The sequence below is a fragment of the Scomber scombrus genome, chromosome 12 (genome assembly GCF_963691925.1).
Source record: "Scomber scombrus chromosome 12, fScoSco1.1, whole genome shotgun sequence".
NCBI lineage: Eukaryota > Metazoa > Chordata > Actinopteri > Scombriformes > Scombridae > Scomber > Scomber scombrus.
The window spans coordinates 2,071,752-2,086,282 of NC_084981.1; the positions used below are offsets into that span (position 1 = coordinate 2,071,752).

Here is a 14,531-nt window from a genome sequence, read left to right on the forward strand (position 1 = left end):
AGCTACAAATATGAGATTTCAGATCATTTCATTTCAACTTAAATTCTAGTATTTCATTGATGAATATATTTGATGAAGATAGCAGTGCATCTCCTGGTTTCTTGGTGTTTTGAACAGATTCAGAGGGACTATAGAGGCTGCTCAGCTCTAAAAGTAGAGCAGCTGATAGAGTGTGAAGCGTTCACTGATGTTCAAAGAGTGCCGATGGAAATAATGTCATTTCAACAACTTCAAATGGTGACAGTGAGTCTGGTTCAATAGTTCAGCCAAGTTGTACAATGCGTTGTTGGTGTGTGTGTGTGTGTGTGTGTGTGTGTGTGTGTGTATTGGGGGGGTTGTTTGACGCCATGCCACGCTCTGAGCCCCGCCTCCTCCTCCTCCTCCTCCTCTTCCTCCTCTTCCTCCATCTAGGCTTCAGATTTAACCCCGGCAGGAGTCACATGTGACTGGCACACAAAGGACTGGCATGGTGGCAAACAGTGAGCAGGGAAACACAGCGGGGGGTGAGGGGGTGGTGGTTGATGGTGGATGGGGGGGGGGGGGGAGGGCTCACTGTCCACAACCACAACGCTGACTACACACAGAGAAACTGGCAACCAGCGCGCAGTGAACAGGGCTGGTTAAACCCGGATCAAAGTGAGCGTTTGATTCGCAGGGATGAGGTTTAACGCCTTTTTAAATCTTTGATGACATGCATTCACTGTGCTCTAAGACTTTCCTCTGAACATTTAGACTTGAGGTTGTACAAGGAGGGCAAATAATAACACCTGCTTATGTATCCTAAAAGTGAGCCCGGCCTTCACTTAATGCCTGCTTTTATTCATTTCCCTTTGTTTGCATTTCCTCTTTAACCCTTTACATACTGTTCATATTCTGACTCATAATTAGTCTCTACGTGTATTCACATTCATAAATTCACCATCAGTCATTAATACATGTTTGATTAATCCTTAATGAAGCTGTCAGAGATCAAACAGAGTGTATTATATTTATCTATGGGGGAAAAAAGACATCCACAATCACTATATATGCTCCATAATATTTAGTAGAATATGAAGAATGGGAAATGTTTAGAATTTTGGAATAAACATAGGTCGGATTTGGAAATTTGCATATTCAAATATGTGTATCAGCTGCACAAAAAAAAGGGGGGGAAAAGTTTTTTTTAATTTTTTTTAATTTGTGTATATTTGGGAGTCACATTAGAAAAAGTACATGTTTTTTTCACAGCTCTCAAATGTAAAAATGGGTCAAATGTGACCCTGAAAAATAAATGTCAAATAATTTAAAATTGATGTGCTACAATAAGAGAATAAATTGTAAATGTGAGCTATTAAACTAATGATTACGTCACAGATCTGTGAGGTAAAACAAATCAAAGCTGACTGCTTTTTATCCTGACAAAACGTCAGAATCAGAATCACACACTACTGGAGCGGAGTGGAGGACAAATGTGAGGCTTCTCTGTGACTTCATAGCCAGCGAGGATATAAATCATCTCTCAGCTTGGACGTTGGGAGTGTTTGTGGCCCCCACATGTTCAAGGTGTTAACTGCTCTCGGATAAATAAACCATCAGCTATTTTTGGGGGGCTCCATTGAGCAACAGTTGTACCTCACCGGCTTGTAATTCGGCTTGGAAATGTCACCGTGTATTTTACAGCAACAACTCTATTGCTCTCCCCTCATGAAGCCCAAAATAGAGTCAAACTCAGGGGCAGGTCTTGTTATAACAGCTTATGTCAGGCTCCTATAAATGGATCAGGATTACAACCGCAACCCAGGGTTGAATGGAAAGATCGAAGAGGAAATAAAAACAGAAAATGACACAAATACACACAAACCCACATCACATGGAGGCGTGTTGAATGAAGAAACTTATACCCAAATAGAGACTGGACCTATTGACATATAGTGAACTGAGAGGTGCAGGAGGTACAATGAGAGGTTCCTCAACCAAAAATGTATTTTAAAGGCCTTTTGTATTTAAAAAAAAAAAAAAAAAAAAAAATCTATCAATTTTATTTTCATTCTAATAAAGTGAGTTATGCTTTCTATAACAATAATTATCAAGCGAAATAATGACAAATGCGTCATGGATGCGTCAGTGCTGCTGTCACAACGTGTAAAGGAAAATATCACCTGTGTTGTGTTGAAAAGTGATGCATTATATTTTATAGGTTATTATAGAATGAGCACGGAAACTAGTCCTGTAATAAATATGCTCAACACATGAATCGGGACTTACAGCATCATATAAAAATGATCCTCAGGAATATTAGAGGAGTGTTTATAGAGCTATAAATCTCCATGAACCTATCAACCACTGAAATATTATATCAAATATGAAACAGGATGATCTGTGTAAACTCACCACAGAAGCTTTATAGGCTGTTATTTATATGATTATTAGTGTAAGAATATTGTTGGAGTGACAGGAAAAATAAGGATATTACAGAGATATTATAGTGATATTATAAAGGTCATTATGGAACAGGCCCGTCACTGCTTCACAGTCTCATATGATTTATCGAAGCAGTTGTGAAGTTGTCTCTGTAGTGTGTGTGTGTGTGTTGTGGTTTAACGGTGGGAGGTCTGACACTGACATGTTTGTGTGTGTGTGTGTGTGTGTGTGTGTGTGTGTGTGTGTGTGTGTGTGTGTGTGTGTGTGTGTGTGCAGAGCCTGGTTATGGATTTTAACCTCCTGACGGACAGTGAAGCCCGCAGCCCGGCGCTGTCTCTCTCAGACTCCGGGACCCCGCAGCACGACCAGGGATGTAAAGGCCAGGACAACAGCGGTAAGTCCCGCACCAACACCGCACTTCTGTGTACTGATCTGATGCGACACAGTTTTCCCGCTGCGTGAAACCAAACCAAAAGGAAAAAATGAAAATGATGCTGACAAAAAAAAAATAGTATGGAAATAATGCGTGGAATCAGAAACGTGGAAGCTCAGCTACATCATGCAAATGATACGAAACATAATAGTAATGATAACCATCCATTATTATTATTATTATTATTATTATTATTATTATTATTATTATTATTATTATTATTATTATTATTATTATTATTATAGTTATTATAGTTATTATAGTTATTATAGTTATTATTATTATAGTTATTATTATATTATTATTATTATTATTATTATTATTATTATTATTATAGTTATTATTATTATTATTATTATTATTATTATTATTATTATTATTATTATTATTATTATCGGGAGAAGCCAGTGTATTTTTGCAAAATATGCTCATTCATTATGAACACACTGGCTCCACAATAAACACATTGTAATTATTTTCTGCTTTAATATTAGATGTGATATAATGATTTCATCATTCACTGCGTTCAATTCACCGATTACTTTTCTTCTTTTTTTTATTTGTATTATATCTGGAATCCAGTTTAACCATAGAGCCAGTTAATACAAAGAAGACATGCCGTTAACCGCGCAGTCTTTAGCTTGTAAAACAGCTCAGAGAGGAATGAGACGCAGTTAACTCAGACTCTCATCGTGAATTGAACGCCTGTTTAATTGCAGGGGTTATTTGTGTCAGTTTCTCCTTCAGCTCCAAGCTCAGATGATGGACTGTAATAACATGTAGTCCAGGACTAAATCATTTTATTTTATTTTTAAAAAGCGACAGGATATTTCTCCTGAGAGCATCGTACCTTGATTTGATTCTGCGCAGTTTAAATTCAACCAGATGATCTATGAAATAATCCATCCTATATTTTTATTCCTCAAAGCTTTGATGACACCCTTGAGTTATTTGGTTACTTTTTTTTTTTTTTTGCTTTATGGTCAGAATCTCCTGTGAGTGATGAAGAGTGTATTTTTTTTTTTTTTGGGGGGGGGGGGGGCTCATAAACTCCAGGTTTTTGTAAAATCCTGCTCTTGATCAGATTTCCCTCACTGTTTCATACTCACTTGCACAGATGATATACTGTATCTGAGTATCAGCAAATAGTCATATCCGATTCTAAGGAGGAGATTAAGAGTTTTTTTAAAATCATATGAACATGTTTTCAGTGAAGCTGAATGCAACAGTATAAAGGGAAGACTGTGTTCTTTTATAATGAATACAGAATACAGGATTCAATCTGCACTATGTTAAAGTAGAGTATGTCTGCCACACTCTCCACACCAAGCTGACGATCACACCACAGGAACAGACACGTGTACCATCTCATCATCTCATTAGAGAATAACCTGAAGTTTTCTGTCTACAGACAACATGCAGCTACTGCAAAAACGGACTTTTCCTCTTAAGAACACGTTTAAGAGTGTTAAAGAGATGTTAGAGGAGTGGAAATGACTTACCTGGACAAAATATATGTTTGTTACTCCATTTGCAGTCATTTATTTTTGGGAACATTTGGGGTGTAATATATTTGGGAATGTAGCTGTTGGTCCAGATGTTGAAAAGTGATTAGGTTCAAAGCCTCTTGTAGTTGTTTTCCAGATGAAAGCCTCTGAGAAGCTGACCTGGAACGGCTCAGCCTCGTCGGCACATTATCAGTCCGATTGCTCCTATTGATGGTCAGCGCGTCGCTCTAAAAAGGGGCTGCCCTTTCCTCTGTATTGTGTTATAGACTTTGGCCTTAAGTGACAGCTTACCCAGTGTCAGTTTACTGCCAGATAACAGCCTCGGCCTGGCCCTTATTGGTTTTGCTGGTGGCCCTGCGGAGCCTCTTTTTAAACCCTGCTGATCATTTCGAACTGCTCCCAGAGAGCTAAGCCCTCACCAAACAGAGCCCAACCTGCCCCAGTCACAAAAGCCTGATCCTTGGGATTAGCTGGCCAACTAATTTCACTTCTTTCTGTGAGGTCCTCAAATTGTGGGAGTCAGATCTGGCAGAGAGGAGCCCTGGCAGACATAACATGGATGTGTGGTCCTTTAAACTCGCCGCACTGGGGGCCAAATGCAATCACTCAATGCTTCTGCACATCTTTGAATGTAATGCAGTGTTTGGAATCATTCTCTCTCTTGGCTGTGTCACAGCCACGCTTGTCATTTTACAGTCTGCAGTGGGGATGGAGGGATTTCAGATGATGTTTGATCTGACAGTATTATGCATTGAGTTTCAGCAGGGATTGAACAGTGCACATGCAATCCAGGACGAGAGGTGTCAGAATAATGTGCTGTTTCACACATATACTATTTGTTAGTTTTGATAGTGTGTTGATAGATTTGCTTCTCTGTGGAGAATTACAAGAGTCTACAGAGCAGGTTCAAATGGTGAAAGAGATCTGCTTTGATGTGTTTCCTCAGTGTGTATAACAGAGCTTTAGTAATGCACATTGCTGCTTTGACTGTATATACTGAGTAGTAACACTTTCATTTAAAGATCCCATTATTAGAAAGCAACTCCTGTAACAGTGTGTACCCAGCTTTCTAATTATATGTCAAACTATGTACAGGTCTAATTTATTTATCCCAGTTCATTTCTAACCTGGCTGATCCTTTACTCACAGCTCAGAATAAGGTTTTCAATGATAAATGAATATTTATTATTATAATGACATAATGTATAATAGATCTGTTTACCATCTTTTAGCAGTTCTTGCAAATTTCCTCTATAACTGCATTTAAACTCCATCTAACTTTATATCCTCTATATTCTATGCAGGGCTGAAAAGCAACTTAATGCATTTACTTAAAAGTACAATTGTAATACTTAACCTGAGATTTCCATTTGATCCTATTTTATATTTTTACTCAACTTCATTTCAGAGTAAAATATTGTACTTTTGACTCCACTACATTCCTTTTATAGGAGAAGTTAATGAACTCATGAAATATGAACATTATATAAATGTGTTCATATTTGCTCCACCATGACGAGCTCCACCATTAAAATGCTACTTATAGAAATATCATAATGTTATAAGACTGAAAGGAGCTATTGTACATTGTACTCTCCTTTTATCTCCATGTTTTGATGATAGTAAAGCAGGTTAACTTCAGTAAAAAGCTGTTTTTACATGATGCTATTTAAACTTTTACTAAAGTAAAGGATCTGAATAGATCTATGTCTAGATCTATGTTTATCTATATTATAGATAAACACACAAAGTCTAATGAATGTTTCAGGCTCCAGGTTCACTGTGCTACAATTAGTGTGTAGTCATTTAATTAATACCAAATATCTTTGTGAATACTGAAAGCAAGACTAAAGAACATTATAAAACTTAAACTGACTTTATAAATTATTTTTTAATCTTGTAGAAACTTTAATCTCTATTATAGTTGTGAGGCCTGTATTATTTCCTTGCTGTTGCTTTATATGATCTTAATTAAGCCCATCCTGTTGTACTGTTCCCTGGTGAAGAAGCATCACACATACTGCCCCCAAATGACCCTGGTGACCCCCTCAGTCCACCCCTCACTTTACTGCTGTTTGTCTGGATGCAGGATTTAACATGACAGTCTCACTTTAGACAGTGTTTTGTTCCTTCTGTCGTGGCTCATAATAAAATAAGCTACCTGGCTGAATATGGCATATAGATGTTTGTATATACAGTATACTGAGCATGTGTACTTGTGTATAAAAGTATAGATTATGATACAGGAAAGGGCATGAATGTGTATGATCATATATATTTGTTTTGTGTGTTTATATATTTTTCTTAATATAAACATGAGAAATTGTGACAACTAATCCATTAATCTATATGGGCTCTCACATTCGGCACCTATTGAATAATTGTATGCCTTATCAGGTCATATATACATATACACACAATGCACAGAGAGTGGAAGAAACAGGTGGGTCCATTGGGGCCCTCAGCTCATGGGCCCCCTAATGGCTTAATCCGGCCCTGAGTGCAGTGCAAGATGATGAATAGACAAACAATGTCAGCACACATCACTGCACAAATGCTAGTCTTGTTAAAAAACATTTCTAGCCCTTTTTAAAATATTACTAAATATATCCAAACCATAATAACCTCTTATTCATTGTATATGTCATATTAGGGCAATATTTACAAGAAGGAGGATCACAATACAAATACAAATGTTCTTACACATATTCAGTGATGAATCTTTTGAATATTTCTTTCACATTAGATGTTATTAGATGATTAGATTAGATGATCACACTCACATTGAATTCAAATAGTGGAATTGTTAAGTGCTGTCATCTTCAAATTACACAGAGATACATATACTGGAATTCACTGCTATGTGTTATGATTCATATTTCTTACTCAAACTTAATATCTGTTTTAAATGAGGATTTTTTTTCCTACTATTTTTAAGGTCAATAATGAAATTCCACACTCTATTCGTGTTCACTGATTTACTGCCTCCTCTCAACTACCTTCTCCATCTTGGCTGCATCTCCCAACCTCCTTATGAACTCTTTTTTTTGTTCTTCTGTGTGATTGCAGACACAGAGAAATCCCAACAGAACCAGCTGGATGAGTCCAGCGCTGATGACGGCTCGCTAAAGAAGAAGCAGCGGCGGCAGAGGACTCACTTCACCAGCCAGCAGCTCCAGGAGCTGGAGGCCACCTTCCAGAGGAACCGCTACCCCGACATGAGCACCAGGGAGGAGATTGCAGTGTGGACCAACCTCACTGAGGCACGGGTCAGGGTGGGTACACATATTCTGATCATCGTCCCTCTGAACAAGCAGCAGATCAATACAGCAGCAGATTTCAGTGGTGAAGTGTTTCTGTCTTGTTGTGGGTTGACTGGTTAGTGAAGTGAAGTTATTTGATTGGAAGGACTGCAGAATAAAAGATCATGGTTACAAATAATCTGAGAAAAGATGGAAATGGGTTGATTTGTGTGTCTGTCATTGCCACATTTAGGTGTTCACGATGACTAGATATCGATTCTGGATCTTTTTGACTCTAGCACCACTAAAATGTTCCACTTTTAGCCACTAAATATCAAAAATGATCTGCAGAGATTGGCAAGAAATGTATGGAGGACACTTTACATAACACACATCTCATCTGCTGAGCATATTCAAGCTTCCAAATCAATTAACACTTTTGAATTTAATGAATTTGAATGATCCTGTGGCCTTATGTCCAGCACCACCTTCAAACATATAACACTGTTAATAAATGGTTTATAACACACTATAATGTAGTTGTTAGCAGATATAAGTGCTTATTAATTATTTAACAACTATAACTCCTCCTGTAGAATCTTCTGTATTAACAGACAACGAATGACAGTATGGTAAAACACAGTTATAATAATATGAATGATATATTCATAGGATAAGTGATAATTGATAAAAAATACAGTACATTATTAAACACTGAAATGTCCTTATATCTGCTCATAACTACAGTATAATGTGTTGTTTATATAATGTGTATGTGCATCTTAAATGCTAAATAAGAGAAATATAACAGTACAGTGTTACTTTTAGGTCCACTTACTGGTAAACCTCAATGAGTGTCAAAATTACCAGTATGCTTTTAGTTCCACTGAACACTTTTTTTCTAAATATTATTACCATACAAAATTATGAAGACAAATATAATCAAACAAGAATCAGAATTGAGCGACATATTTAAAATTTTGCAGTGAGCATTTAAAAAAAAAGATCCCATTAGCATCCCTATTTACTGACAATGCTAAATACTAGTCCAACTCTCATAGTTTAGAATTCTATTTTATGTCTTTTTTTCTCCACATGATTTTTTCAGCAACCGTTTCATTTTAAGTGAATAGTTCAGTATAAACTGAAGGAAAATTGTGAGACATTTTGGTTGCAGGCTTCAGTCAGATTATACAAATCAGTTTCCAGTTTTTTTTTTCATGGACTTGGTGAGATGTTATATGTCTTTCCACCAAAGCTCCAGTTCACACACTAAACCTAAATGTCAAAGGTGCAGCAGAGTGTGTGGCCACACCCAGTGGTTTGGTCATTGCAGCTATATGGAGCAGGAGGACACACACTCTGATGGTTGACAATACAAATGCTGGCCTGCTGGCCTGACAAGTAATGGATCAAATTAATGTTGGCTGGATGAAAGGTCACATAGCACGCACTCCCGGTTGTTATTTTGAAAAGACAACAGACCACACATTGTCTCGTTTCTAATGTCTATCAGTTCTAACCCCTGTATGCAGGCAGATTCCTGCATGCCCAAAATACTTCACCTGTCAGCTTGATTCATGTGATTTGTCAGTGAGCTGCTGTTAATCATCAAAGTTACAGGCTGATGGAACATATTGATAGCACTCTATTGAGGGTAGGGTATAGTGTATAGGGATAATGAGTATCATGTGCTGTACAGACTGTAAAACACTTTGAAGCAAATATGTGATTGAGATCATATAAGTATAACGAAACCACATTTTCATTAACATCACGTAATGGGACATTCCTGAGTATGCCAAAAAAACCCAAATGTTTTGGGTTGTGCTAGTGGCTCTGTGACTTAAGTACTTTGAGCTAAGTGCTAACATCAAAATACTAATATGCTCACATGGTAAATGTTAACATGCTGATGTTCAGCACAGTCACCAATTTAGTTTAATGTGCTAGCATTTTAACATTTACTGATTAGCACAAAGCACCGCTGAGGCTCATGGAAATGTGATTAGTTTTTATCAGTATTTCATCATAAATCAAAATATTAGACTAAGCTGAAATTTTGATCTGATGGTACTTGATGAAAGGAATTGGAATCACCAAAGTACAAATTTCATGACAATCCATTCAGCGGTTGTCGAGACATTTCATTTTGACCCCAAACATTTCAATGTCATGTGGCACAAGAGGAAGTCAGGGGTTCACCAAAGTCAGTAGAATACATCATGTGGGAATCATTTGACTGGATAATTGGAGCTACTGATGGTGCTTGCTAAAAATTCAGGGGATTAACACATCAGATGGATTCATCCTCTGGGGACCATGCATGTCTGTATGTCTGGCAATCCATTGAATAGCTGTTGAGGTATTCCAGTCTGAACTGAAGAGGTGGACTGCAACAATTTTGTTTTTAGCTGTGACTAAAATTACATTTAATGCTAACATTTTCCACGTACTTATTCCTACAATATCTGCACTCACGTAAGACTGTGTGATGGAAAGATGTCACTCGTATTGTTTAACCCACAGTGGATACACTCACTTACTGTAACTCTACCTGTCTAGCAGTGAACAGCGATCAGACAAAGTTAACAACTAGCTTGTGAACATAGTCAAGAATTTAGCAGCTAAAGAGTGAAATAGTTTTCTCAGAAACCAAGAGAAACTACAAGGAGACTGAATATGGACTTACATTTATCAGGTGGTTAGAAACATGAATTCCAATGAATGTACATTTAAATATTTGCGGAATACGTAAACAGGCAACTGATTACTAACTAATTAGCTAGAATTGTAGAAGGTGATAATATGTCACATATTGTGTTGGCCGAAAAATGAATGAAATACAGATTTAACCAACTGGGCAACAAGTTGTTTGCGTCCTCATCAAGCTCATCATAACTAAAAAAATTATGATACCGGTACGAATCCAAGTACCGAGATACTGAGACCAACTGAGTACTTTATTCAATACCCATTTTGTACACTGTCTTTTATCCAGTGTAACAGGCGTGTAGTGTAGACACACTTTAGAGTGGTTAGGTGGCATCTTGGCTGTTGCCGACTGGCTGACTCAAATTCACCTGTTCACATGTCAGCTGCCAATCACATGTCACATTAAATCGCTTGCATTGATTGGCTGTGAGCAAGTCCATACAAATAGTCATATTTTCTAGCTCTGGGTGCAAAAAGGATTAATTGCAGGTATCGTATGATGGGAGACGTTTCCATTCTACTTGGTATTGATTTATTTCGGTCGATACCTTGAAGGTATCAAGTACCGATACCCAGTCCTATGGTGAGATTGGAAAATATTCCAACAGAGATAACACCGATGAGTCATGATCCTTTAATCAAACATAAATGTATTTATATATTTAAAAATGATGTATAAGATACGGCCTTACACTGACCTCACAAAGAATTTTGGTGAACCCTTTTGGACAAGAACACGATTCCATTGTAGTTCTCCAGTAGGGATCAGTACTCCAAATGTTCCAATGCTTGTGAATCACTCAGAATACATTACAGTATTCTTTCCTTGGAGCCATTTAACCATAAATGTGTCTGCTGATGATCCAGTGAATAACCTTGACATTCAGCCTTTTCCACAAACCTTCAAACAGCATTGCCTCCGAGTCACTGTTAAGATTGGGTACCTTCTGTCCTCCAGCGTGGGGTTTCCCCAGTTGTCACTGTGCGGGATGGAAAACTCAGAGTCATGCACTTTATACTCATATTAATGGTCAACAGCATTCTGTTACTAGAATAACAGAGGATTGGATGATACACAACATGTATGCCAAGCGAGCAAAGACACGGCTGAGTATCAACACACAAAAGGCCTGTAAAAGTTTTACGAGGATTAAACAGATAAAACATTTGATACCAAATTATTTTTAATACAAAACAAATACAAGAGTGTTAACAGGTGACCAGCAGGGCTCTGTCAGTTGTATTGTATTTTTTGAACTGCTGATGACAGCTTTTGTATCAAATCAGAGTAAAAGTTTGTCTTGAACTCAACACCGGGAGGAACTTGGCACAGTTTTCATTTCTAAAAACCCTCAATTTAGAGTTTCCACTAAGCTTTAATCCAATTCATATCCTCCAAATATAGGACCATAAAATGACAAATGTGAAGATTGCCCTTCCCTGACATTTCTTCCATTGGGATCTCACTATTCAAATAAGTCAATGATTAGTTTTAATAAGCCTTGCCTAATATGACTGTTTGATGATACACTTCAACTTACTTTTCTGGGGTTATTATGTCTTTCAAGTATGAATGGGATACATATGCACACAATATTATTGGAAGCATTTGAAAGGGATTAGGATACTATCACTGGATGTGTTTTAGAATTAGACTTTATTGACTTTTAACACTTTTTGATAGTTTGGGGTAAACTCATTTGAAAATAACTTTTTCAGTCTCTATTTTTTCCTTGTGTGCAAAAACAACATTGTTGAATTCAAAATTTGTGACTAAAAACTGAGAAGTGGGAAACTATCATCCCCCTCAACCAACCCAGGCATCAGAAACGGCTGTTTGTAGTTCAGAAGTTCACTTGCTGTCACCGCCATTAGTGACGTTCTTTTTTTACCTTTCTATCCATGTGTTCTACATGTGTTTTTATAATTATATATTAATTATTTGATATTCATTTTATAACACTTCCAAACAGTTTCCCATGGTGTGTATACAAGTCTCAATAACTGCAATTAAACTCCTTTTATCCTGACAGACACACTGCTGGTCCATCATTACAAAAGCATATCATTTAAAACTTTATGTTAAAGAATAACATTGGACATTCCTGTTGTACTGACCAAGTCAATTTCTGAGATCTGCATATGAAGACACTTATCTGTAAACAGTTATATGTCTCAGAGTTTCTCTGCATGCTGGCCTAAAGGCAGGTTTCTGGGAGTTTTTCTACACCATCATGAAATTATGGAGGAGAAAATTACATTTTTGCATATATTTTTTTAATGTGTTTCTTAACTTTTGTCCAAAAGGTGGCACATCTACAAAAGGGACAGAGTGTACAAAATATAAATATATGCCAGCATTATAAAATATCCCACCAAGATTAACTTGAAATAATAAAATATAAACTACACTTTGCGTCCTCACAATTCCTTACATAATTGTGTGCACAGTTTTTGGTGCAATGAAGGGTTTGTACTCACGTGTCTGTTATGCTGACCTTTGAATTGGTTTAGATAATCTGGCTGTTTCCAAGCTGTCTGATCATCTGGTTGCTTAGTTTCTTCACACATATTTATTTTTCACACTGCTTACATCTGGTCGCAGATACAGAGCGTTGGCCTGGAAACATCAAGTCTTTGTCCCCTCTGCCGTAGCATTGCTAAATAAAATACTCAGATGACTGTAGCTTGTGTATATGTGTTATGTATGTGTTTATAAATGGATATATGACGTATGGATGTTTCAAATTCAAATAAACATCCCATATAAAGGTAAATATTTTACCTTTTTTTAATCTTAAAAGTGAATCAATGAAAAATGTAAAGGTCTGAAAAATATATTTTGTCAATCAGCTCCTGCTATGTGCAATACGGCCATACATGAACCCATTGCATTGAGTCCTGATGAAGCAGCTTTGTTAAGATTCTGACTTTTAGACTGAATAAATAATAACTTTGACTGTTTGCTTATTGGCATGAATATATAATGTTTTCAAGAGTTGGAGCTAGCTTGGTCTTCAGGTTCTTTAAGTGGAACATGGTTCAAAGAGACTTCAACAATTAGATTGTACACTCAAATTTTTCTTCCTTTGCCTCCTGCAGGTATGGTTCAAGAACCGACGCGCCAAGTGGAGGAAGCGGGAGAGGAACCAGCAGGCAGAGTTGTGCAAAAATGGCTTTGGTGCCCAGTTCAATGGACTCATGCAACCCTACGATGACATGTACACGGGCTACTCCTACAACAACTGGGCCACCAAGAGCCTAGCAAGCAGCCCGCTCTCCGCCAAGAGCTTCCCATTCTTTAACTCAATGAATGTAAGCCCCCTGTCATCCCAGCCTATGTTCTCCCCCCCAAGCTCCATCCCCTCCATGAACATGGCCTCTAGCATGGTGCCCTCGGCGGTAGCAGGGGTTCCCCCCACAGGGCTCAACAACCTGGGCAACCTCAACAACCTAAACAGCCCCACGGCACTCAACTCGGTAGCGGTGACGGCGGCCACTTGCCCCTATGCCACCACAGCCAGCCCCTACATGTATAGAGACACCTGCAACTCCAGCCTGGCCAGCCTGCGGCTCAAGGCCAAGCAGCACACCAACTTCGCTTATCCGGCTGTGCAGAACCCCGTGTCCAACCTGAGCCCCTGCCAGTACGCCGTGGACCGGCCGGTATGAAAAAGAAGCTTCAATGACGACCCCTGACCCAACCGACCAGCTGTAAGTCCACTATTGCCCCACTTCACATCTCTTAAATTCCATCTCTAAACTGCCAGATGTGCTGCTGACTGGCAATCTTGTTTTGATGGTACACGACGAGAATAATCTTCAACTCAACACAACAAATAGACATGCCCAGGTGGACCACCGTGCTTCAAAGGAATTCTCTCCAGTATGTGAGACTTTGTCGCTCAACTGACCAACTGCTTCAAAGGATTTCTAAAGATTATTATTCATTATCATTTTTTTCCTTCTTTTGAACTGCATGATTAGAATAAAACGTAGAAACCAAGGGTAAATGAAACATGGATGCTTCAACTGGACTGGTGGTCAACATCTTGGCCCAAAAACATCAAATGCAATCTTCGCTACTGTTGCAGGAAAAGGGACCTGTTGTTGCAATGTGGGAGAAAACGGAGGATGTATATAATGGACTTTTTTCTGTTTTGTATGTGATAAAAAATATATGAAAACGTAGTACTTTAAAGATGAGAAAAGCATGTTCTTCAAAAACAA

General features: G+C 38.0%; 1 protein-coding gene across 1 annotated transcript; it reads left to right on the top strand.

Moving 5' to 3' along the window:
- Nucleotides 1-2,688: 2,688 nt before the first annotated feature.
- On the top strand, nt 2,689-14,092 carry pitx3 (paired-like homeodomain 3). The gene is made up of 3 exons (XM_062430506.1): nt 2,689-2,797; nt 7,414-7,619; nt 13,404-14,092. Exons 1-3 carry the CDS (start codon nt 2,689-2,691, stop codon nt 13,971-13,973), a joined length of 885 nt encoding a protein of 294 aa, XP_062286490.1. The 3' UTR covers nt 13,974-14,092.
- Nucleotides 14,093-14,531: the final 439 nt, after the last annotated feature.